Source organism: Electrophorus electricus, chromosome 5 (assembly GCF_041902795.1).
Source record: "Electrophorus electricus isolate QZ-2024a chromosome 5, ASM4190279v1, whole genome shotgun sequence".
NCBI classification, from domain to species: domain Eukaryota; kingdom Metazoa; phylum Chordata; class Actinopteri; order Gymnotiformes; family Gymnotidae; genus Electrophorus; species Electrophorus electricus.
Window position 1 is genome coordinate 7,503,361 of NC_137501.1, and position 23,528 is coordinate 7,526,888.

General features: G+C 41.2%; 1 protein-coding gene and 1 long non-coding RNA gene across 7 annotated transcripts in view; one reads left to right on the top strand and one right to left on the bottom strand.

The window, feature by feature from the left end:
• LOC118241982 (uncharacterized) overlaps positions 1–15,039 on the bottom strand; it is a 59,270-nt gene extending 44,231 nt beyond the window's left edge. Inside the window, exon 1 of the long non-coding RNA XR_004776474.2 lies at positions 8,300–15,039. This is a non-coding gene — a long non-coding RNA (uncharacterized LOC118241982). The remainder of the gene's footprint in view (positions 1–8,299) is intronic.
• edil3a (EGF like and discoidin domains 3a) overlaps positions 6,873–23,528 on the top strand; it is a 112,269-nt gene continuing 95,613 nt past the window's right edge. For 5 of the 6 annotated variants that reach the window (XM_027015065.3, XM_027015066.3, XM_081714070.1 and 2 more), the window contains exon 1: positions 6,873–7,268. In XM_027015065.3, coding sequence (XP_026870866.1) covers positions 7,205–7,268 — 64 coding nt within the window. In that variant the 5' untranslated portion in view covers positions 6,873–7,204. Of the gene's footprint in view, positions 7,269–17,827; positions 17,960–23,528 lie in introns of those variants that run through there. The other variant, XM_081714072.1, reaches the window with a different exon arrangement.

Below are 23,528 nucleotides of genomic sequence, written 5' to 3' on the forward strand. Positions count from 1 at the left end.
TCCTGGCTATCAAAAACATACACGTTGGTTCCAGCTAATATGTGGTTTTTGGCTTCATCTCTAGTCAATTCAGGGGCAGCAGGAAACTTTATTGACTAGGTATTGGTTAAATAATTGGGAATACCAGTCTCTGCTGATCAGCTCATTGGTTAAAGGGCTCAGTGCTTGACCACTAGGCTCAGGACACATTAATAAATCCACTGTTTCCCACTGTTACCCTGACCATTGGCATCGTTCATTCTTAAACAGTTCCCTTGTTAATCTGTGAATCACCAGACAACCTGCTAATTTTAGGTTACCCCTGGCTAGCACAACATAACCCCATTATCTCCTGGTCCATAAGTGAACTGTAGAACTGGGACAATGAATGCCATACTGCTGCCTAGCCATCCCTATCCGAACCACCTCTGTCAAAAAAAAATGTTAATTTTTTAAAAACTTTTTTAAAGCCAAGCAGCTATGCTCCCTCCTGCACCACAGACCACTTACCTGGCACCACCCTTCTAGAAATAAGGTTGATCCTCTATCCATCCCAGAAAGACAAGCCATGGAAGATAATTTTTAAGAGGATTTGTCACTGGGGTACATACATCCAACAACATCAACCACTGGTATTGGTTTCTTTTTTTGTTGAGATAAAGGATGGTGATCTCTATCCCTGCATAGACTACCAAGGTCTTAACACCGTCATGGTTAAATACTGTTGCCTCCTACCATTGGTCCTAGCACCCATAGTGTATTCATAGAACAAGATCTTCCCCAAGTTAGATTGCATAGTGCATATAACCTTATTTGTATATGTGAGAACATTTTTTTTCATTCCTGGTCTTCACAGACCACAGGAACTTAAAATATATCATAGTGGCTAACCTCTCAACCTATAATAGGCTAAATGGACTTTGGTTTTCACTTATTTTGATTTCCCTGTTAATTATCAGCCTAGGTTGAATAATACATGAACATGAACACTGTCAACAACTGGTAGACAGGATATCTTTCCTGATTCATTACTGCAGTTCGCTGAAAAATGATTGAAACCATCAGACAAGCACAAGCCACTAAACTAATGCTTCAAAACTACCCCAAACAAAGAACTATGTCTCTAGCAGTGCTTGTTCTGGCCAACATGGCAATCAATGGACTTCGGTGTATGCACACAGAGCAAAGTCCCTCAGCTTCTGCCTGCAGGACTACTAGAACCACTAACTATTCCTGACAGACCATGTTCACATATAGCTGTTGATTTCATTATCGATTCACTGAACTCTCAAAGCCATACAATCATTCTCATGCTTATTGATAGATTTTCAATGGCTTGCTGCTTGGTTCCTCTAGCTAAATTAGCCCCAGCTCTGGAGACAGCTAATGTGATGTTTAAAGAATTCAAGAATTCAGTCTCCCTGAAGACATGTCAAAGGGGACACCTCCTGTGTCTAGGCTGCTTTCTTACAGGGGTCAGGTGAGTTTCCTCAAGTTACCACCCACAGTCCAACGGACAACTAGAATGGCTTAACCAGGAAATCAAGAGGTTCTTGCACCCCCACTGTAGCATGACACAACAGGCCTGGAGCCGATTCCTTGCCTTCACTAATGCATCAGCTGTAATGACACCCTTCCAATGCATACTGGGCTATCAGCCTCTCATTTCCATGATCGGGTGAGCCTTCAGGAGTACTGGCTGTGGAAGACTGGATGAAACACAGTGAACGCACCTAGGAACAAGCACGCGTGCGTCTGGAGTGCATCATATGTTAACAGAGGCTGCTGGTTGACCAACACCGGAGGAGAACACTGACATTTCAACCAGGTCAGAGGCTTTCTACTAAGGATTTGTAACTACCCTCTAAGAAACTCAGTCCTCAATACATAGGCACATTGCCTTAAGATCATCAGGCCATCTGGTATGTGCTGCACCATGTGATTTTTGCCTCTGGCCCTCTTTATTGTCATCTCATAGACTGAGCTGCTTATGTCATACATAGACTGAAGAAGCACCTCTTCAAAAGGTACTTGAACAATTCCTAGGCACTTCAAGGGCACTTGATTAACCATTAATCCCAAGCCTACTAATTTAACATTAGTGTGTTAATTAAAACATGTGTGCGTATCTCTTGTGTGTATTTTCTCTGACAGGGTTCTAACCTATTGGGATCATGATATACTTTCATAAGGAGACAACAAAGCATTTTTGAAAGTCACTCTGTCTTCTTCAGTGTCTACTAAATGCTGTAAATCTAAAACAGTCCAGTATCAAAATATGATGAATACATGAATAGTCATGTGTGATTTTCTGTTGCACATGGCAAAATGTTTGTTTGTGATCCAAGAGACTCAGAGACAGGAATTCAGAGTCAGACATTTCCACTTCTTTGCAAGTATGCTCTCAAGATGTGGCATTTCCCTCAGCTTGGCTTGGCATGCTCCTGGCTAGCCCCTGCTTTCCACATCAAACAGTGTGACTCAAACAGTCAACTTCAACTTCAGCTATTACTCCTACCGTCTGATTTTACAAATTACCAATTCAATTTGAAGAATCAGTTTGACAACCCCATTTCTAGAAATGACCCATGCCACAATTTGGTGTAGTAATAATGTCTAGACTCTTGACTTTGCTTGGCCCTCTTTAAAAGAGTTTCTGCTTTTCATATATTCCTTTTGTCTCATGTGAATGACTTTCATCTTTAATCTTTTTCAGAGAGCACCAAAAGGGAACTAAATGCCGTTTAGGCCCCTTTAAGATCAAGCAAAGGACTTGAATGGGAAAATAAAAAAAAAAGAATCTGAGACATCTGAATATGTTTGCAGTTTTGAAAATGCATTCTATATTTCTATATGGGGTTAATTTTTGCCCAGCTCAATCCATTAGTAAAGATGCTGCAAACAGCTTTACACAGCAGTAATCTTTGAAAGGAAGGAGTGTTTAACACAGTGAGCCAAACCAGAATACTGATTGTTTTGTGAAAATTAATCCCCAAAATACTACACTGACTGTTGACCTCTGACTGATCATAGAAGTGTTTGCCAGTGTGTTTCAATTCAGAACTGAAAAGATCTGGTTAGATGCCACTTTAATTTCAAGAAGGAAAAAATAGATATGTATCAAAATATACAAAATATAAATAAATAAATAGATATGCCCTTGAAACCTGTCATACTGCACTAATATCAAACTCCTTTAGTCTTATTTAAAGCTGTAGCTGAAATATTCCAGCCAAAGAAATGAAACTAGATGGCGATATAACAAATTTCTCCTGACACAACTCTGTTTGCTTTTTTCATAAATACAATGCAGCCCTTATTCCCTCCTACTCTGAAATGCTCTTCAGGCTGCAGTTGGGGCGGAGCAAGGTGGAGCCACATCACATGTACATAACTCATGCCGTTGTGCAGTAAATCTCATGCTCCTGACGTGGGTGCATGGCTTATTGATCCGTGAAGCTGAGAGGAATGCAGTCCTCCTATCTCGTTTCCCCTCTACAGATATATGGCCACATAACATTGTAAATGAGTCCCAGTAGTGTCAAAAGAGTTGGGTGTGTGTGTTGTAATTCTCCTGCAAGCATGTGTGCTGGGGGTGTCAAATGTGTTTCATGCATCAGAGTAGGTCTGAGGGCAGAGTAGGATTGTGAGATTTATATTATGTTGATAGGAGAAATACTGTTTAACATACCAGAAACTGTTTGGGGGGGGGGGGGGGGGGGGTGAGGACTGAAAGAAAGAAAGAAAGAAAGAAAGAAAGAAAGAAAGAAAGAAAGAAAGAAAGAAAGAAAGAAAATTATATGCGATAATAGAAGTAACACTTGACCAGTCCCCATCAAATATAACAGTGGTAGAGATATACAGTGGACTAAACTAGACCAATGAAAAGCAAGGGAGATACATGGGAGAAAGTGTGCTTTGCTGCTCTGATGCAAAGAAACAATGTTGACAAATGCTATTAATGACAAGCATAATGATGGCCTTTTGGGAGGGTATAATTAAGAACGAGGATTATATACTTCACTGAATGTGTTAACTGGCAGGCACATTATATGTAATATACCAAATGTATAATTAACATAATTGCATATTTAATTTAGCTGAGGCATGATGTGAGAGCCTTACATTTGGAATGGTGGCATACAGCAATTCCAATTTGCAGTAGTAGCTTTTCATTGCTGTTTTTGCAAAAATCGAAGTTTTTATCTGCCATCTGTAGGCCTTCAAAGAGATTCCAAAGTTCCTGCATAACTGGCAAATGGTCGCATACAGAGGCATGCTAAATGCTCTCTGAAGAATGATCAAATGACAAGCAGATAAGCGATGGTCTCTGTCGCTTCCATAACTACAGTATACCTTGCATTTGGCATAAACTGACAAATTGACTGCGAGAGTCACAGCGTCCTGAGCAAACTGAATCCAGTGGAATCAGTCAGATGCTCTTTCTAACCACATTCTAAATTGAAAGGACAAACTCTCACAAACCCGTAAATCAGGGCCTTCCTTTGGCTCCGTGTGTCAGTGGAACAGATGGAAGGAGCAGCACAGTGGCATAGCATGGGGCTGTAGCACTAATAGTCACAACACTAAGGAAAATCTTCCCCAGCAAAACATGCTTGAAGTCGTTGTATTTTTATTTTTTTTTTTGACAGGTGATGCAGAGGCATGCTACAAGTTCCAGGACCATGAGGCAGCAGAAATGGTGACGCAAGCGTTGTGGTCTTATGATGAATTAGCTAAGGAATGGCGATTAAGCCAAATGATAGCACAGTGCCGTTTCGAGGGCAGGCTTTAAAAAGGTGGATGAGATGGAAAGGGGCTGGATGGAGGCGTGGGGCTGTGTCTGAGCTTAGGGATCGTAGAGGTGCGAAGAGAATTAGTGCCAGTGCTGTTGGGTAAGGGGGAAAATATATATATATTCTCCGGTGAATTAATGCAGTGTCTCTAATTTAGTCTTGCCTGGCTCTTTTATGTGCCTTGGGCTCTGTTAGAGGGGCTCTCAGAATGAACATGGATGAGAGCTTCCTTTACCAGGATTCAGCAACAAACAGGCAGATGAAGGAGACAGAGGGAGAGAAAAGACAGAAAAATCTGAAAATAAAATAAGAGATGACTTCTGAGCAGCCATCCACCCTTCTACCCACCACCAAAGGGCATGCAAGAAACTATCTAACAAGAAACAAAACTGTAGGTAGTAAGACTTGGCGCCTAAATGGCAAAGCATGAAAACTAGCACCAGAACTTTCTTGAAGATATGGCTACTGATGTTCCTATTTAGTATGTAGTATGTTGGTTACGAAACTGAAAACATTAAGATATGAGAGTATACCTACTGTGTGTGTATTTCCAGAAGGTGAGCTTTAAAAATAAATACCATAGCAGACTTGCCTCATTATGCTCGCAACTCCATATTGTCTGTGGTCTTCATTTGATGCCCTTTGCTAAGTGATTTGACCTTTCCTCAAAGAGGGCATGTAAGTTTATGATGCGGTCATATGAATATGGAATATGAACGACACACGCTACACGGCCTAGATCCCAGCATCAAGGCTGTACAAAAAGATGTAGGCATTCACCCATGCAAAGCACAGATGCAGAGGGGCTCCCTTTTTCTGAGGCATGAAAATAGCACGGGTGCTTTTGACAAACCGCAGCGTTGGGGGCACAAACTCAGCAGTTGCAGGTCGGTTTGTTTACTTCGGCAAGCGCGAGCCGCAGGGCGCAGAGCTTCCGGTTTGCATCAGAGGCAGACGGTACCGATGCTTTCGATTATAAATAAAAGTTGAAGCTAAATGGGTCCTAAAGAAGTATAACAATATAGCTGACCACAGATTGGAGCCAGGGCTAACGGGTAGGTGAGTGGTAGGCCCTACATGCGATTTGTTACAAAGTGAAATCAGGTCAGAGATGAGGGTCGAAGGCTTTTTATAACGGCATGATCGGGGAGGCGAGAGAACTTTGTTAGTTGACAGAGAGCTTCTTCATAGCGGAACAGTATAGCTAATTTAAAAAAATGTCTCTAAATCCTTTGTTTTACAGCGCGTGTTACTTGTGGCAGGGATCTCGAATCTTAAGTCATGGCGCTGCAGTTAAAAAAAAAAAGAGAAAAAAAAAAAAACCCAAGACTGTGGATTTCCCTAAAGGTATGGAAACTTTCCACATCTATTAGAGAGAAGACAGTTATGTCCCCTTAGAGAGACAGACAGCGAGACAGAGATATAGAAAGAGAGCAAGAGAGGGACTATTTTGGCTGATCCCAGAAGACTGCTCAGATTCACTAGCTTTTGCCAGTTTGCTTGTGATGGTGTCTAACTGTAAAGGTATACTTAAACATTCAGAGATCAGTCATTTGTTTGACATTAATTAAATTCCTTTTTAAACCATCGGTTCCCCATGGGTTACACCGTAGCATATTAGGTAATTATTCATAGCAACCTTCATCAAGCCATGGGCTAATCTGCCCCACGACACAGGACCTTTTTGACAAATGACAAGACTAACGTTTAAAAACTGGCAACAGGCTGTGGCTGTGCTATGGTGTAAATATACGTTTGGCTATGAATGCATTCATAGGCTTATTATTATTAGGCTTTTTAAAGAATATATTGTTTTCTTCATCTGGAAAAAAAAATGAGGTGACTATACAGCTTTTGAAAATCTCAAGTAAACGTCTTCTTTGTATGTCTGCAATAGGACTTAGAACAGCGAGCGCGCTGTACCTGCATTACATTAGAGAAAAGGGGCGCTTTTCCCGTGGCTAAAGGATGCCCTATGAAACGTTCTGAAGGTCCCACCCAACAGGATTTCGGTGTTCTCTGTATTGGTGGCGCCTGCATGTGTGGGGAGGAGCGAGGTTTGTCTTTATCAGGAAGACAGCGCCCCTGCCCGAGTGCTGTAGCGACCGTCTGCAGCGCGCGTCGCTGTTCCGCTCTCGCGCTGTGTTTGTACACACGGAGAACCGTGCGATCGTGTCCCGCGCGGAGTATCTCCGTTATCGCACCGCGCACCACTGCGGTAGAACGGCAAGTATTCTGTACAGGATCATTTGTTTCATCTCAACCGACTGCCACTTCTCACCTTTTAGGAGAGAGGGTTTAATCAGCACCTGCCTAAGGAGATACTTGAATACTGACCGCAGCTCTTAACTAGGAGAAGGACAGAAGTTTCACCGTTGCTGCCAAATCTGACTTGTAACCTTGGGGCTGATACCTGATATTTTGTGAGGATGGGACCGTTTCTCGCCTCCGTCATCCTCTGTGTGAGCATTGCTGTCCCGCATCTTGCGAAAGGTGAGGCGCAAAGCAGTAGTACTGAACTGGGATTGGTCGTTTTAGTTAACAAACATGAATGATATGGATGATAATAGCGGTGAGGTATGAGACATTTCTGAAAGTTCAACGAAAGACGAAATATTTCCTAGTGATCTATCCTTAGAAAAAATTAGGTAAATGATTACTTCACACTCCTTGTTCTACGATACAGTTTTGCGAGAAAGCTTTGATATGTTTTAAGTTTATGATCATTTTTTCGTGCTTCTGTTAATGTTTAGTCATTAGTATGCGTGGGATGATTTTAAATGTTATTGAAAGGTTGGAATTTTTACTCGTAGCCTGTGCGAGACTCCAAATATATCACGTTTCGAACATCGGTATTTTCGCGGAATAGGAAAACTTTGCTTATCCACAAGGAGATGGCTGCAATTCAATCAGTCTAATCGGGGATTAATTCTGTCAAAGATTTGCGTTACAGGATCTAGGCAAGCGGCATTGCATTTAAATGCGTCCATTCGAAGGCATACGTGCGTTCGGTCGAAACGAAGCCGGGGCACTGAGTTACACATAGACTTCCACTGTGTGTCTTCTCAGTGCGATTTGCAGTATGGCTTGCTTTACCTACATGTATCACTAACTCAAATACTAGAAAGTATTTCTTCTTTGTTTATAATTTTCTTTCCCCCAAGGATACCCCTTTGAAATATCGCTCATCAACCACTAACAACTGAGTTCTTAGATGACCTGAAGCCAGCCGACCCTGAGTCTGACATCAGCATTTTATCTTAGGCTATGTTATGCCATACTACTAAAAATCGGTATCTGTGTTTTTGCAAATAGCAAATTGAACAACCCATTAAACAACCAACTGAGCAACAATTGTACATGCTTATTATGTAACAGGAATGTCCTGAAGTAATTTTCAGAAGTAATGAAAAAGTAATTTTCTTAATTAGCAATTGTTTTGAGCAACACATGCATTACATTTAATCCATATAAAGTCATTAACATCATGCTAGTCTGTATTTGTCTTTTTATCCCAATATTACCTTGTGCAAAAGTCCCTGTGGGGCAACAGGGACATGAACGAAACCTGCTCTTGCCATTTCAATGACTATTGTGTCACCATTGCGATGTCGTGCAGTTCCTTCATATTTCCTCATACTTCTTTGCACAGTAGTGCACATTTGCAGCCACAGTTGTTCTGCGGTGCCTCTCTCAGGCAACAAGAACGCTCAGGCTATGGGGCGTAGGAGGGAGCTGAGTAAGGGACTTCCGCCTGGCTTCCTGCTCACGAATTCCCCAGCCTTGAGAGGCTGACACATCTTTGTTTCTAAAATGTGCCCACCTTCCTCAGTCTGGCAGCGGTGGGTGTTCCAGTTGCAATGGCATTCAGCCCCCAAGCTTTCCCCACATCTTGACGGCTCTTGCAGGTGCCCCGTCCTAGGGCTGGCAGAGCTAGAGGGAAGCCTCAAATAGGGCTGTGCGGAACATGCCGAAGTTGTGCGATTTGACTTGCTTCAAGGTGGCGTTTGGCAGATGTACAGACTGGCATGGCCTCGTGAATCGGATTACATACTCTCCGGAGCACCCCCCCCCCCCCCCCCAAAAAAAACAAAAAAACAAAACAAACAACAAAAAAAACCATCTGCAATTTTCTTCTCTGCCAAAAGACTGGCTTCATTGCAAATGGATGTTGTCAGTTTGAACTCACCTTAGCACATAAGCGTTAATCATTTTCCTGATCTGATGTCTATCTTGAGTGGGTCTGCGCTGAATATAAGCATTGAAGCTGGCGTAGTCAAACATCCCCCCTCTTGCAGTGGAAGTCTCTCCACCGCCTGCCACTTATTGATGCCCACACCATAGCAACTGTTAGGAAGTGCGAACAAATAACCTATTCAGGATGTCAGAAGCTGCTGGCATATAACAAATAGATCCCCTCTTAAACATTTGTCTGCAGGTAGGACTCACTGCATTGTTCCATTATGCAATATATCAAGAGCTCAGTTTGCTGCCTGTGCCTGATTCAATGGCATTGTGTTTGCTTGCCAGATGCTTCAGACAGACCGTGAAATAACACTACATGATGATGAGATGCTTTGTTCAGAGAAATCTATTTCTGGGTGGTAATGGGGACTGTTTGGATGTTAAGGCTTGCTGCATCTTTTTGAGTCCAAACTATATAGATAGTGTTACCGTATCAAGGATATTAGATTGAACTTGGTGCTGACAGGATCTTGGCAGGTTAAATCCGATGTGCTGAACTGCATTTCTCTTCCACTCAGTGGGTCAGTAAGGTCCTGGTGGAACATTCGTTTTGATACCTTGTGAAACTTCAACAAATTCAATCTCGTGTTTCTTTCTCCTTTGAAAAAATACACCCCTATAACTTTAATATACCCAAATAGTATTTGAGTTCAAACACTGTTAAAATGTCCTTCCTTTTTGATATGCATTAAAAGCAATTTGAGATAGTCAGTAATACAGTAATGGGGTCTATTTAGCACTATTAAAAGATATTATAGCACTGTGAGATGTTTGCATTACCACATTCCCCCCATAAGAATGCAGGCCACTGCAGTTCAGAGGACCTGTGGAGAGTGCGAGACCAATTTGCACTGGTCAGATGGACTTTGTGCCCTTAAACTCGAACACTTGAGGTCTTAATCCTGCCGTACTTTAACCTTGCTGCCGGTGTCATGCTGCCACTTCATTAAAGAGGCTTCCCTCGCTGTCCTTCCTGATTCTGCGGTGTGACATTTATAAGCAGTTCTGTGGCAATTGGGAGCATGAGGCTTATTATGGGATGGGAATCAATTGTGTGTTGTTAACACCCCATGCACGATTCATTAGCCAGCATTTGGCAAATGCATGGTGCAGTCAAACTGAGTTTTGAAATGTTAATGTGCACAGACCTTTAATTCTGAGTGGCCTTGAAGCTAAACATAAATACTGTTCTCTTTTGAGATGTTCAGCAGTGTGGGGAAAAGCTTTGGCGTGAACAATTAGTCCTTGTTTGCTTGGTAGTTGTGTTGATGTAAGGGTGTTGTGTAACTCCAGCAGAGGCTGCTGTGCTGTAATGTACCTCCCTCAGGTTTCCAGTGGGTACTGAACTATATCCACTCTAAAATAGGTCTGTACAAATATGATAATTTGGGTTAGGGATTTCCTGTCTATGATGGCTGTGATAACCAGTACCAGTTAAAAGCTTGGATGCAGCTTTATTTTTTATTGATTTTTTAAAATTACTTTTAAGTAATCGGGAAGGCAAATATTTGAAATTACACATATAGGATGCCTAGAAATATTGTAAACTATATTATATTGCTCAAAGCAAGCCTTTGGCCTGATGAAAGCATTACACACTATCTCAGCCACGTTATCTTAGCCAGCTTCATGAGGTTCCCACCTGTGAGGCTTTTTTTTTGACACTTGTTGTCTGAGGCACTAAAGCTGAAAACTACTTGTTTGGGTATTTTAAAAAAGTATTTCTTTTATTGTAAGATTTTCATTTTGGAAATGATTTGATATATAGGCATCAACATCAGGATTTATGTTTGTCTTAGAAATAAACTTGAGTTTAGGCATATAGATGGAACCATCTTTAAGATTATAGTGGCTTAATGGATTCGTCAGCATAAAAAACCATTCATTGCAGCACATTATTCATTTCACCACAACATAGAGAGTGGGGTAGAAAATCAAAAACAGTATTTTTATCTTCATTGCTAAATATCTTTGTTGCATGAGGAAATAACAGTTATTCTAAATGGACAGTCCTGCTTGGTGATGGAAAGTGGTCAGTAATTATGCCTCTCCACCCCTCTGCTCTTCCCCCATACTGGTAATGACCTCTACCTTAATGAGAGCACAGAGGTCATCCTCTGGCTGGCTTGCAGAGCCTCTCATTGGCACACGCCTATGGAAGTTGAAGCGTGAGCAGGAGCCGCCATCAAATCTTTCATAAAGCCCGCCTCCTCTTGTGCTTGAATGTCATTGGATCACTCATTCCCACTCTTTTTTCCCTCTGTTTGCAGGCATGTAACCAGAGTAGTCCGTGGCTGGTCTTTGATTGTTTTGTAATTGTATTAATGTTAAGAAAGGGGTTCATTTTTCAAGTGTTTTGACAGACCAGGTTGCAGTGGGCTTGACTGCATTGCCATGCCCAGCATATTCTCCAAAGTTCAAAATTATAGGTTGCCTGAATTTTATGACAGTAACAAAGAAGCTTGTGTTGAAGGATACTGAGTGCATTTTGCTGAGCAGGGTATGGAGGCGTCGGCAAATGCCACAGAGATATATAAAGTTTCCTTAATAATAGAGAGTTTAATGAGATGAATTAAATTGGCCAGGCTAACCTTTTTTTCAGACCTTTCTACATCTGACAGATTCATACTTTGACTATGTGATGGCTTACTGTAAAGGGATTTTATAGCTGGCACTATATATCTCAGAATGTCTTACTCCACAAAGTCTTCTGGGAAAACAGTGACACTTGACCATGTTGACCACAGTGCTTCACTCTCTGTTTTTCTGAGGGAGCTTCTCTCAGCTGAATGTGAGACTTGATGACATGGTGTGTCTTTAGAAAGCAAATTCCAAGTACAGTACACATGGTATTTGATAAATTATATGATGTCGTGCGACATAGCTTAGGTATTAAACATTAGAAATAATCGGCGGCACTCATGTACCATGTATTATGAGGCACAGCATGACTCTATGAGGGAGTGAGTTTTATTCTGGAACAATCTAACAGCCTCTGTTTAAAAAGATGACATCCAAGCATTTCATATCCAGTTCCTAATCGCTCCTTTGTGTATCTAGTGCAGTGTGTTCTCTTGGCTTATTGTACAGCCCCATTCATGTCATCTTTGGAATGAGAGGCTTGCAATAGGCCTCAATCATGTTTGTCAGATTTAGAAAAATTAGCCATGTGTGCCCATGTACAAGCTCCATGTGGTTATAGTGTAGGCTTTGTGCCTAAACCGGTAGGCTTTGTGCAGAAGGTTCATGGAAGGCTTATTTGTCAAAATACTTTAATGAGTAATTAGGTAAATAACTCCTTCAAATGAGCAAACTTAGGTTAGACTGCAAAACAGGGCTTTTATTGAATATGCTGTATATGCAATATAACATACTGTATGTTACTAAATCAAGATGACTGAAAAGATGATAGCGCTATACAAATAAAATTACATGTTATCCAGTTGTCCAGACTTTATTTTATTGTGTGATTGTTGTGGTTACTTTTTATGCTTGATATAGTGTTCTTCATTTGGGAAGGTAGCAAATCCAAAAGATTATTCAAGGTCTCTGTAGAGTCAGTGCATTTTATTGTGTAAGACATTCATCTTTGTGGGGTTAAAGTAATACAAGCTTTGTAAGGAGATTAATGGTTCCTGCAGTTGACACGAGGAGACAGTATTCTGTTGTGCCAAAGTTGGATTGGATTTATTCCTCCATAAGAATTTTCCTCCTCTATTTCTGACTGCTTCTGGTGAAAGTTATCTTTACTCTTAAATACACAGGTCTATTGTGATAGGTTCACATTTTGTTCAGCTTCTCACAAAGAATATTTTAGAGTACATGTCCCGGTTCCCCAAAAATAATCATGACACAAAGGACATGTTAACATGATCAGCAGTGACTAATGAGGGCCGACAATGCTGAAGATTCGCTCCAGGCTTTAGGGCTGACCTCAACACTTAACAAATATTTTAGGAACCTGAGCCCAGACAGTGTAAAACTCTCAAGTCCTTAAAAAGTATAGAAATGGCAGAAAAGAGTGTTCCTGAAAGAAGCTTGCATATTTATCACCAAGTCATCGCATGTGTTTCAGCCTTTTTTTTTTTTCTCCAGGTGAGGTGTCTCATTAATAAGCTAATTGGAAAGTAAACTTCAAAGAGCTTTGTGAACTCCTAGCAGTTCAGTGTCAACTCTGAGGAAACTGCTGTAGCAACTGTCTGCTCTCCGCTACGTCTGCTCTCTCCAGTGTTTTCTTGTGGTTTTGTAATTAGAGTTCATCATCACGAGAACTGCAGAAGGAGGCATTGGGTTAGGAATCTTTTTGGTAACTATACGCACTTTGAAGTGGATCTGCCAGTAAACATCTGTACAGTCTCTCACAAATTGGACGTGCAGTGGAACCTAGCACATCTACTGTGTCAACAAGCATAAAGATCTCTTCTTCTGTTTGAAGAGTTGCTTTTACTTTGTAACGGTACATTCCCTTTTTGCCAACGATACGATCAGGAGGTTCTAAGCTTCTCCATGTCCCGCAGGGTTCTGGTTCTGATTGCAATTCAGGACTTGGCTGCTCGTTTGGGATGGCTAGATATTGTGCCGGAGGTCGACAGCAGCTCCGGAGCTGTTCAGAAACTCCGGACTCGACTCAGCACTTATTGATGTTTGAGGGCTGGCGTGCTCTCCCACCCCTGGGCGCAGTTGGCTCTGTGCTGTATTCAGCTGCGCCATCACTGAATATTTGATCATGTAGGCATAACCCCTGTCTCACTTGTGGAGAAGGAGGACTTGGAATCTCGGAACAGCCTGTATCTCCTGTCTGGATGAAGATTTTTTTTTCTTATTATGAAATCTTGACCCTGTGTTTATTCCAGATTAAAAATTTGTTAAAAATATTGAATGTCATTCATTCAGTAAAGTGACAGGGCTTCATCCTTCATCCTTAAAATGGCAGGCGTGAATTTCATGATTTTTGTTCACACTTTTTCTCTTGCACGGTTCCTAGTCCTACGTGCACGGATGTGTACATGTGTGGTTTGCATGAACAAAGAGAGAAAATTCCAGGCTCTCAGCTCAGCGTCAGGTGGATTTGCGCAGAACTCTGTCCTCCCCCCGGGTCTCTGGCAGCTGGAGCTCCCAGCGGGAAGTTATGTGTGCTAAGTGCATTAGGCATGGACAATATCCCAGGATTCATCTCTCCCTGCCTCGGCCTGCTCTCTGTTTCGACAATGCTCACTGTGCTCTGCAAACACTCTGTTAATTTGAGCATAACACATGAATTAGATGGTGTTATGCATGTGCACTTGCATGCCTATACTGTATTTTGTGTACACACAGCATAATGGCCTTTATGTGTGAGTATAAAATTGAGTCTGCACATCTACTGTAGGTGTGTGTGTGTGTGTGTGTGTGTGTGTGTGTGTGTGTGTGTGTTTGTAGCTCTGCATGATAGGTGCATGAATGTGGGTGTGCTCATTATGGGGTGCCGTGTGTGCCAAACTCAAGATGCTTTGAGAGCTAACCCAGAAATGTCAGAAGATGAATAAGGAGTTCTTCACAAGCTGGAGGAGCTCTCTGTGCAAAACTTCCAATGCCGTTCCACAAGCCTCCAGAGCCTGGGTGACATTCTCCACCCACCCACTCACTCCTACCTATGGGCTTGCCACATTCCCTGTCTATTTGCTGACACCTTCATGTGTGATTGGAGGGGCAGCAAGCCTCCAGTGACATCACATTGCTGCACAGCTGCGGCGAAAAACGCCCTTTCCCGCTCGATATAATAACGATCACACAGCAAATAAACCTAGGTTATATTTCCATTCATCTGCAGTCATCGATTGGGATAATACCAAGATAGCAGTCACTTTGCAGATCAATACTTAAAATCAGGCAATGGCACCAGCAAGGACCATGGCAGAGGAGCTCTTACTGCACTGCAGTTGAGGAAAGTCTTGGTTAGACTTATTAGAAAGTGCACAAAAGGTTTTTTCACAAACAATTTGTTCCAGCTGGATATATTTCACCTGCAATGACTAACAGTGTATGTATATTTGTATGATTGTATTTGTTTGCTTGTTTTGGACTGTATACTTAATACATGTTAAGTATGTGTTTGTAATCATTTATCTATCATTTATTTATTTATTTTTGAGGGATTAACTATATCTCAGAGTGCCAGGTTTAATTTGGAGTGAATTACACATACAGTACCAATCAAACCTTTGGACACTCCAGATTTGATATATGTTTCACATAATCTTATAGGCATTTTGATACAAACTTAAACTTTGTTTCTAAGGTGAATATAAACAGTAAAACTGATGCAAATGTATGTATATATTCCGCATCCAGGGACTTCAGTCTGTCAGCCAACAAGTGCTCAGCATATGTTGAGATTTATTCAAGACTTGAAGAAACATCTTATGAGAGAATGCCAAAAGGACACAAAGCTGTCCTTAAAGGCAAAAGATGACAACTTTGGAAACCTGGAATGTAAGAATGGTGAAAAGCTGGCATAGAATTTGGTAGCATGTTTCAGGTCAATGTCCTGATGCTGGGTCTTCTGCTTGGATTTGAGCGGTTAGGATGCTTCTGTATGCTTCAGATAAAGGTGTGGCCATATGACTTTATTACAGACCCCTACAGGACTGTTTATGTATTTGTTAGCAATCTGCAACCTGGCCTTTCTACTCTTGAGCTGAACCAGTGGTTTGGATCTTGTTGTAAACCCTGGGCCTTTTTAGCTATAGGTCTACAGTATGTGTTTGGAGGTCGTGCTGCTGTTTGCTCCTTGTGATAGCCTTTGACAGTAGCTCCCTATGACTGAAGGCTATTCTTCACTTATCCATTGCTGTGATCTTTCATGGTCTGCCAGACAGGTTGTTATTGTCATCACTTGGCTATGTCTCTGACCAATTTACTCAGAACAAACAATGGCCTGCAATATACTGGCATCAAATGCAGCATGTTGAGAGACAGGATGCAAATTCTGTATATCTTGACTCAACTCTCGACCTTTGCTTAGCTTACATGTTCATAAATAATATATCATCTTCATGGTGTTGCAGTCAGCATCCAATATGACCTTTCAGTGTTTAGCACTGGTGCAACCAGGAAGCATTTTTCTCACATGATAGATTGGTTGGCTATATTCAGTAGTCAGTGCTTTAAAATAAGGTTTCTTTTCACCATAGAAATCCCAGATACACCAAATCCTTTTTATGACAACTTGACCTCCCTTCAAATAATTAAACCCAAAACAAATGTTACACAAACAGCTCAATTCGTGCAGGCCATGAGTTTAACCTCTGGCGACTTGAGCAGCATTAAGCTGCATCCAGATGTTGAACATTACAGCCGAGCAATTTGCTCAAGGAGAGCACAGAGCTCTGAGGGGAACTGGTGCTGGAAACAGAGGGAAGTGAGGAAGTTGTTAGGAGTCTTTTGTCTTCATAACCCTGGAGGGTTTGTATAGAGCTCATGAATGGTACAGCAGTTACAACCTCTTGCATGATTTCATCATAAATAAAGGAATGTTGGGTACTGGGAAGAGTGTGCACGCTGACGCTAGCACTATTTACTATGTACACCATGCATAATCCTCTTTTGAAGGGCTAAAGGCACTTTTTTTTTCTTTAGAATTTAATAGGTTCATCGTCAGATATAAAGAGAGAGCAGGCAACAGAAAGTTTTGAAATTTTGGGGAAAATCATAAAGTGGTGTGAACTTTTGCAAAAAGTTGCAAAATGTGCAAAGTATAAGAGTGAAGTGTAATACTAATCTTGCAGTTCAATGTAACAGATGTGCAAATATTCAATGGTCTAAATTTCCTGCCCAAGATTATTCTCTTTGGATCTTTATTTTAACTAATGAAATAAATAAGTGGTATTAATATTATAGAACTATTATGTTTGAGTACTTATTGGAAAAATTATTTAAGTTCTTACCTGATTTATTAGCATACTATATTTTCATTTAATCTTAAATCAGTAAATATCATTTTTAAATCACTGAATTATAGCAGTTGACTCAAGGAAAGTGTTTTATATAAACTATTGAGCTATTGTGTTTTTGTTTACCACAAACAATGTGAGCTATTGTGTTTTTGTTTACCATAAACCATTTGAGCTATTGTGTTTTTGTTTACCATGAACCATTTGAGCTATTGGGTTCTTATTTTCCATAAATCATATGTTTGGCAGTTTTGTTTTGACTGAGGATAAACACATAACTCCTCAGTGGAAGCCTTGCAGGTAAATCCTGACCTAAGATATCTCTGCTGACTCATGCTCAGGTGAATCCTGACCTAAACTATCTCTGCTGACTCATGCTCAGTAAAATGGTGGGCTAGGTTACACATTCGTTAATCTCAAGCACTCCAGTGTATTCTGTGGACGTGTTTCATGTGGAACATAGTGAAAGAGTGTCAAGGCTTTTATGCTTATGACTTGTAGCATATGCAGGGGGAAGTTGGCGGCAAAATATGATTTGGAGATTGAAGCACTCTATTTCCACCAAGTGCTCAACCAGCACGTGTTCAGTTTAGAGCCATGTAGTGGTTAAGCCTATATGAAATGCATTCCCCTAAATCAGAGTACACTTGAACACACAGGATTTCAGTTCGGCGTACCACCGCATGTGTAAGGTTTTGACTCCATGATGAGTCCTAGTTCATGGAACTCATGCTTCACTCCTCCGGACAAACCCTGTCTTATGCTCATGCTTACATAAGCACACACGGAGAGAAATGCGACTCTGCCGGGATGGCAAAAATCAAGACGACCCCTTTGTCTTCGCTCACTGCTGCGGGCTGGTGGCGAGGCCCGGCCCACGGACTGGCTGAGGGGATTTCACCACCCTGGCATTTCCCACAACCTCCCACCTGTTCGTGCCTAATTAGGTGAACAAATTGGACTCCGGGAGGCGTGTTCCAGCATGATTTATCCCCGCGTCTCCGCCAGGTATGTCCCATAGACCGTGACAGAGGCGGGAGGAGTGTCACACCCGCTGGGTTTTTCACTGAGTGGCTGCATGTAAGTGTGTGTGTGTGTGTGTGTGTGTGTGTGTGTGTGTGTGTGTGTGTGTGTGTCCAACAGGCAAAATGATGTGTGCCTGAATGAAACTGTACAAAATACTAGCTAGCTCCAGCCAGGAGAGGCGATCACATACTACATGCAGTTTTGACTCTCAGTTCATCACTTTTCATTTTCATTTTGTCAAGGTTCCATGCTTCCATGAATTTCTTTTAAATTTGTTTTTTTTTTATTATTATTTTAAGTTTTCCTTTGTTAGCATTATGACCACTCTGCTTCAGCTCCTCCAAACACTCTCTGTGCTGTTGAAGTGAATTTGTTCTTGTTTTTTGCCCCCTTATGCAAACATAGGACTGAATCTCATTCATTGAGCTTGTCGTTACACTGTACCAAAATTTATTAAAGCTTTGAGGTTCATCGGCTGTCCCTGAATGTGTTGTCTTATGCAGTATCTCAGTGTGTAGTCAAATCCTCTAATACATTTCTTTGATGTTATATTTATTCCTGAATACCCTATTATTTTGATCTTTGTTTGCACAAGCAATGGCTATTTCTTAATATTGTTACCATTATGCTGTTCTAACTGAGCAGAGACTGATTATCAAAACATGTTTGACTGTACAGTGTGACCAGACATTAGATCACCAACCACAGCAGACATTCCTAAGATATGAGCACACGCGCGTGTGTGTGTGTGTGTGTGTGTGTGTGTGTGTGTGTGTGTGTGTGTGTGTGTGTGTGTGTGTGTGTGTGCATGTTTGTAAGATGGTGAAAGCATGTGTTGGTGGGTGGGTGCAAATATGTCAGTTCAGTAGCTATTTCCTAGAGGTCTTTTTTTAAGCATGAACGAAATTGAAAGTTATATACAGAAAGACATTGGGGCAGTATGGAACAGACCCTTCTCAAAAAACACAGAAAAGGATCAAATTTGTCCACATTACTTATAAACCCTGCCCTGAGACTGGTTACACTGATAAACAAGCTACATTTTTCTCATGTATCCCAGAACCACTAAGATAAAGGTTCTTCTCCTGTCTAAAGTGATGTTTGAGTAAGCAGTAGAGGACAATCTGAAGTGATTGTGAACTTTTGCTGCAACAGATCCAAATAGGTTCTTAGAAAAACCCTCTTATAGCCTTGTGCTTTTTCACATGTAAATATGAAGTAATTGCATCATCCACAGCAAGCAAGGGGATGCAAGTTAGTAGTTGCTCTGTATTTGCACATCATCTCGCATTTCCCATTGTGCCGGCGCTTGACGGCCCTTGATGTTTCACAGGCTGTTAATTGTTCTTCCACAGATTAACATGATTCAACCATGGACAAGGCCTCATCCATCTAAGATTAATAACCTCCTTAGAGAAGGTTAGGGAATGGCCAGATACAATATGTCAGTAGAATAATCCTGTGAAGAAGGTGAAATGCAAGGGTGTTCTACTAAATGGCAATTAATAACTGCGTCTGATTCTCGGCTCTAGAATGTTAAGAAGATGTGTTGTGTGGGTGGGTGCATGAGTGGGTGGGAGGATGGAGGCTTGGAGGGAGGGAGTCAGTACCTGCTATCAGTCCTGTGTGTATGCGCACACACGTGTGTGTATGTGTTTTGGGGATTCGATGTGGTCATAATCTCTATAGCTGTCTTTAAAAATATTGGCCATCTTAAGCAGTGCTTTGAGTTTCTTTAGCCAAATTTCCTCTTTCATGGCCTTTTGCTTAGTCATTTTGAGTGCAGTCTGATCCTCCTTGTTTTAATAGTCCAGTGTTTATAAGCACTAAGTACTGCATTGCTTTCAGCTGTTTGCTGGTAATAGCTAAATAATTCAGGAGCATGATCAGTTCAGTATTCTGGTGCAGCTGCCATGGGTATTCTCATGTGTTCCCAGACCTGCAAGACTTGGGCCAGCGATACAGCTCTGGGATACAGCTCTAATTATATAAAATGTATTCCTATGTTGTCCTCGGCAGTCAGCAGATTCTGAAGGTGTGTGTGTGTGTGTGTGTGTGTGTGTGTGTCTATTCATTTGTCTATTTGTGTTGATGTCCATATCTTTTTCATAACTTACTGAACACTCTTGACAATTTAAGTGTAAAGATTAGTAGTACTGCCACAAAAACCTTTCTGGAAACATTTTTTAAAAAATTTATACACTAAAATATTCTAGAAGAGGGATATCCTCAAACCTTTTGTACTACTTTATTGCATCCACATAATATTTGCAAACTTTTGCCTACTAAGGGGATTAATACATTTCAAACTGAAGGCTGCCTTTGCCACATGCACTTAAAACATGAAACCCAGTAATCCAGACCAAGCAGCAAAAGAAATATTTGTCCTTTTGTTTGTTATGGAAACTAGGCTGTAAACATGAGCCAATATAGTACAACATTCGCACGTTCATATCTTTAATTTGTTGGTAAGATTGTTGCCAACCTATAATGTGCTTAATGTGGCAATCTGTGCAGTGAGTCAGAAGCGCATCCCCTCTGGTAGTTTGTCAACTTTACCATGCCAGTTTTACATCTAACATTTTGGGTTTCTGCTGTATAGCCAACATTACTGCAGTCTGCTGCTGATCTGAAGTTAGCTGGGTTTTCCTTCGTGTTGAAATAAGTACCATTATGGCCCGATAATTATAATTGTTGTGACCATATTTTCCAACCAAAAAGCATCTTGTGTTGCCCTCAGTGTCAGAAGTTGGGACCATATATGAATCTTGCTGATAGCTGCTTATCATTCTCACCCATCAACTCTATCTGCCTGGATTTTCTAAGCGATGACCCTATATAAATATAACACACTCTGTACTATGATGTGCTAATTTCCCATTTATACTGTGCCATCTCACACCTTTCATTTGCACAAAGAGGGAGATGTTAGAAGCCCCCCAAGCATCTTTGCCATAGCGCATATGTGCTAGGACTACCTCCTGGCATCTGGGACATCGACAGCCACACTTGGACAGGTAGTGTCTCAGCCAGCCTCCAAGGGGAGCATGATGAGCTACAACGGACAGCTGGCAAAGTCAGGCAGACCTGGATGCACCTTTTACGACTGTGAAACCTGGGCAAGAGTGCTGTCTGCAGTATGTACAAATTATGTATGGTGCGACAGGTCTATGAATAATTCACTTTTTTCCAACTTGTAGCTTTCCAACTTGACATTATTTGCCCTTTGACTTTCCCCCCTCTGAACTGATGGGCTTTTAGGCTGTTTCATCCGTGCGGCAGGTTCCCCAGTGAGAGCAATTTACTGTGACTTTGATGACTCCCGTTGTCGGCCTGGTTTCGTCCTGTCAGGCTTTATTGAGAACACTGACACATAATTCAGCGGGACCCAGCTACTGGGTTCAGACTGAACTGCCATCTCTCATTTGCCAGTGGCAGGTAAACATAGTAAGGAAGACCAAACATAGCAAAGTCAGCCATTAATGAGCCACGTTTCTCTAATGCCTTCATGTTTCAACTCATTCCTTATTAAAGTTTCAGGTGTCTGAAGAAAAAGAGAAACCTCCTGTCCCTTCCTCCTTGTAAACTCATACCCCATACATGTACTCAAAGCAGATATTTAGTTCATGTTTTATGGATCAGGTTAACTGAGGCACCAGGGTAAAACTGTTCTTGCATGAAGCAAGCAGAAATAATGGGGAAGTGTTCATGTTTCTATTGAGTCTCCGGCCAAGACACCTGACAATAGTGTTGATGACTTAACACCGTATAAAATGCTAAAATCCCACTCAATTTAGCAAAAGCAAGATGCAGATGTGTCTGTGAAGACAAAAGGCCAAGATTTACGTGGCCCTGCATGGTTTGACAGTTTTCACAGAAAGATCATCCATTCAACTCTGAAAGGTGGTATTCTTGTTTCATGTCAAGGTCTGTGTGTCAGTAGTCTGAAAAATGTAGTGTTTTGACCTCAAAACACTGATTCTTTGTAAGCTTGTTAGACTGAGGGATCTGATTAGAAATGCCATACCTTTGTGTTGAGATTATATATATATATATATATATATATATATATATATATATATATATATATATATATATATATATATATATACAAAAAAGTTCAATTTATGTTTGCTTCCACTCTGAGAGATGAGCTCTGCTTTCTGGTGTCTTCTCTGCTTCTGTAGTTGGAATGTATACTTTGCCTTTCAAGACATATCTAATGTATATTTTATTAAAACTCAATAAATTACTACATATTCAGAATCTGACCAGTAAAGCTAAATGTAAACCAGGAAACTTCTTTAGCTATCATGTTACAATATTACACTGCAAACTTTAAAATATGTTTGTAAGAACATATGGGGTCTCCCACTTCCCAACAGCTCTGTGGTAGAGCCTAAATATCCAATTAAATTGTGTCTGTATCCATAGAGGAAAAAAGTCCTTATATCCATCCCACAGCAAGTAATTACAATACGTTTTTTTTTATTATTATTTTGCCTCAGAGGTCAGAAATGTCTTGCTCAAAAGCTTTTTCAGTCTGAATGGAAGCACTTATCAAGAGAGAACGGAAGGTGGACAGGCTTCCTCAGATGAGGGGTATCTGGGAAAAAAAAAAAAAGACAGAAAATCTCATATCCCCTTGAGGGACTGCTGAACAAGACTTTCCAAATTGCTTCTTTGGATCAAAATCCCCAGAGCCATCTCAGTGTTTATGTTTGAACTCTAGACAAAAGAGGAACAGAGTGAAGCCACCTAGCTCACCCTGACCATAGCTGGGCTGGACCACTGTTATTATGGGCTTGGCTTGCTGTCAAACCAGACACCAATGACTCCTCTAAGGCTTTGGTTATTAAGTTGAAAGACTTATGTGATGACATGCATGAAAGGGTTCAAAGGTAATGCTAAAGCAAGGCTATAGTCTGGAATAAACTGTTGACGAGTCCCTCCTCAAAGGATTGACAGTGTTCAATCAGTCAGCCGACTAAATATTAAGGTCACAAGAGTAAGCCTTAAGCAGTGTTTCCACAATATTGCCATCTGAGCACTTTCTGCACATGTCCTTGCTATCTGGAACATTATTTACTGAAGCCAGCAAATACAGCCAACCTAATGAAGCTATCACGATCCTACTGCAATCCTAGCATTTTGTGTTGCAGCCAATGTAAACGAGTCCCTCCCGAAAGGCAATGGCATCCAAAGGACGAACCCTCGGGGCTCTTCTAACTCCCCCATTCCACAGGGCTCAATCCCCACAATCCTGTGAGCTGGCTCCTCTCAACAGGACCGGTCCTCCTGGTAGCAGCGATACCTTTTTGGGCCTAATCGCTTAGCATTTTCACTGCCAATGCTACATGCTCTCTTCTCCCTTCACTAATTCACATCTCCTCCTTACTTTCTATTTTCCTATTGCTCAGGCTACCATTTTCCCCCCTGAGTTTTCTGTCTCCTTGGTGGCTCTTTGAGACTACGGCAACTGTCTTCCTGCATTCCCCTCCATTGGAAATCTTTTATCTTTTTTTCCCCTCTGCAATCCCCATTGCTAACA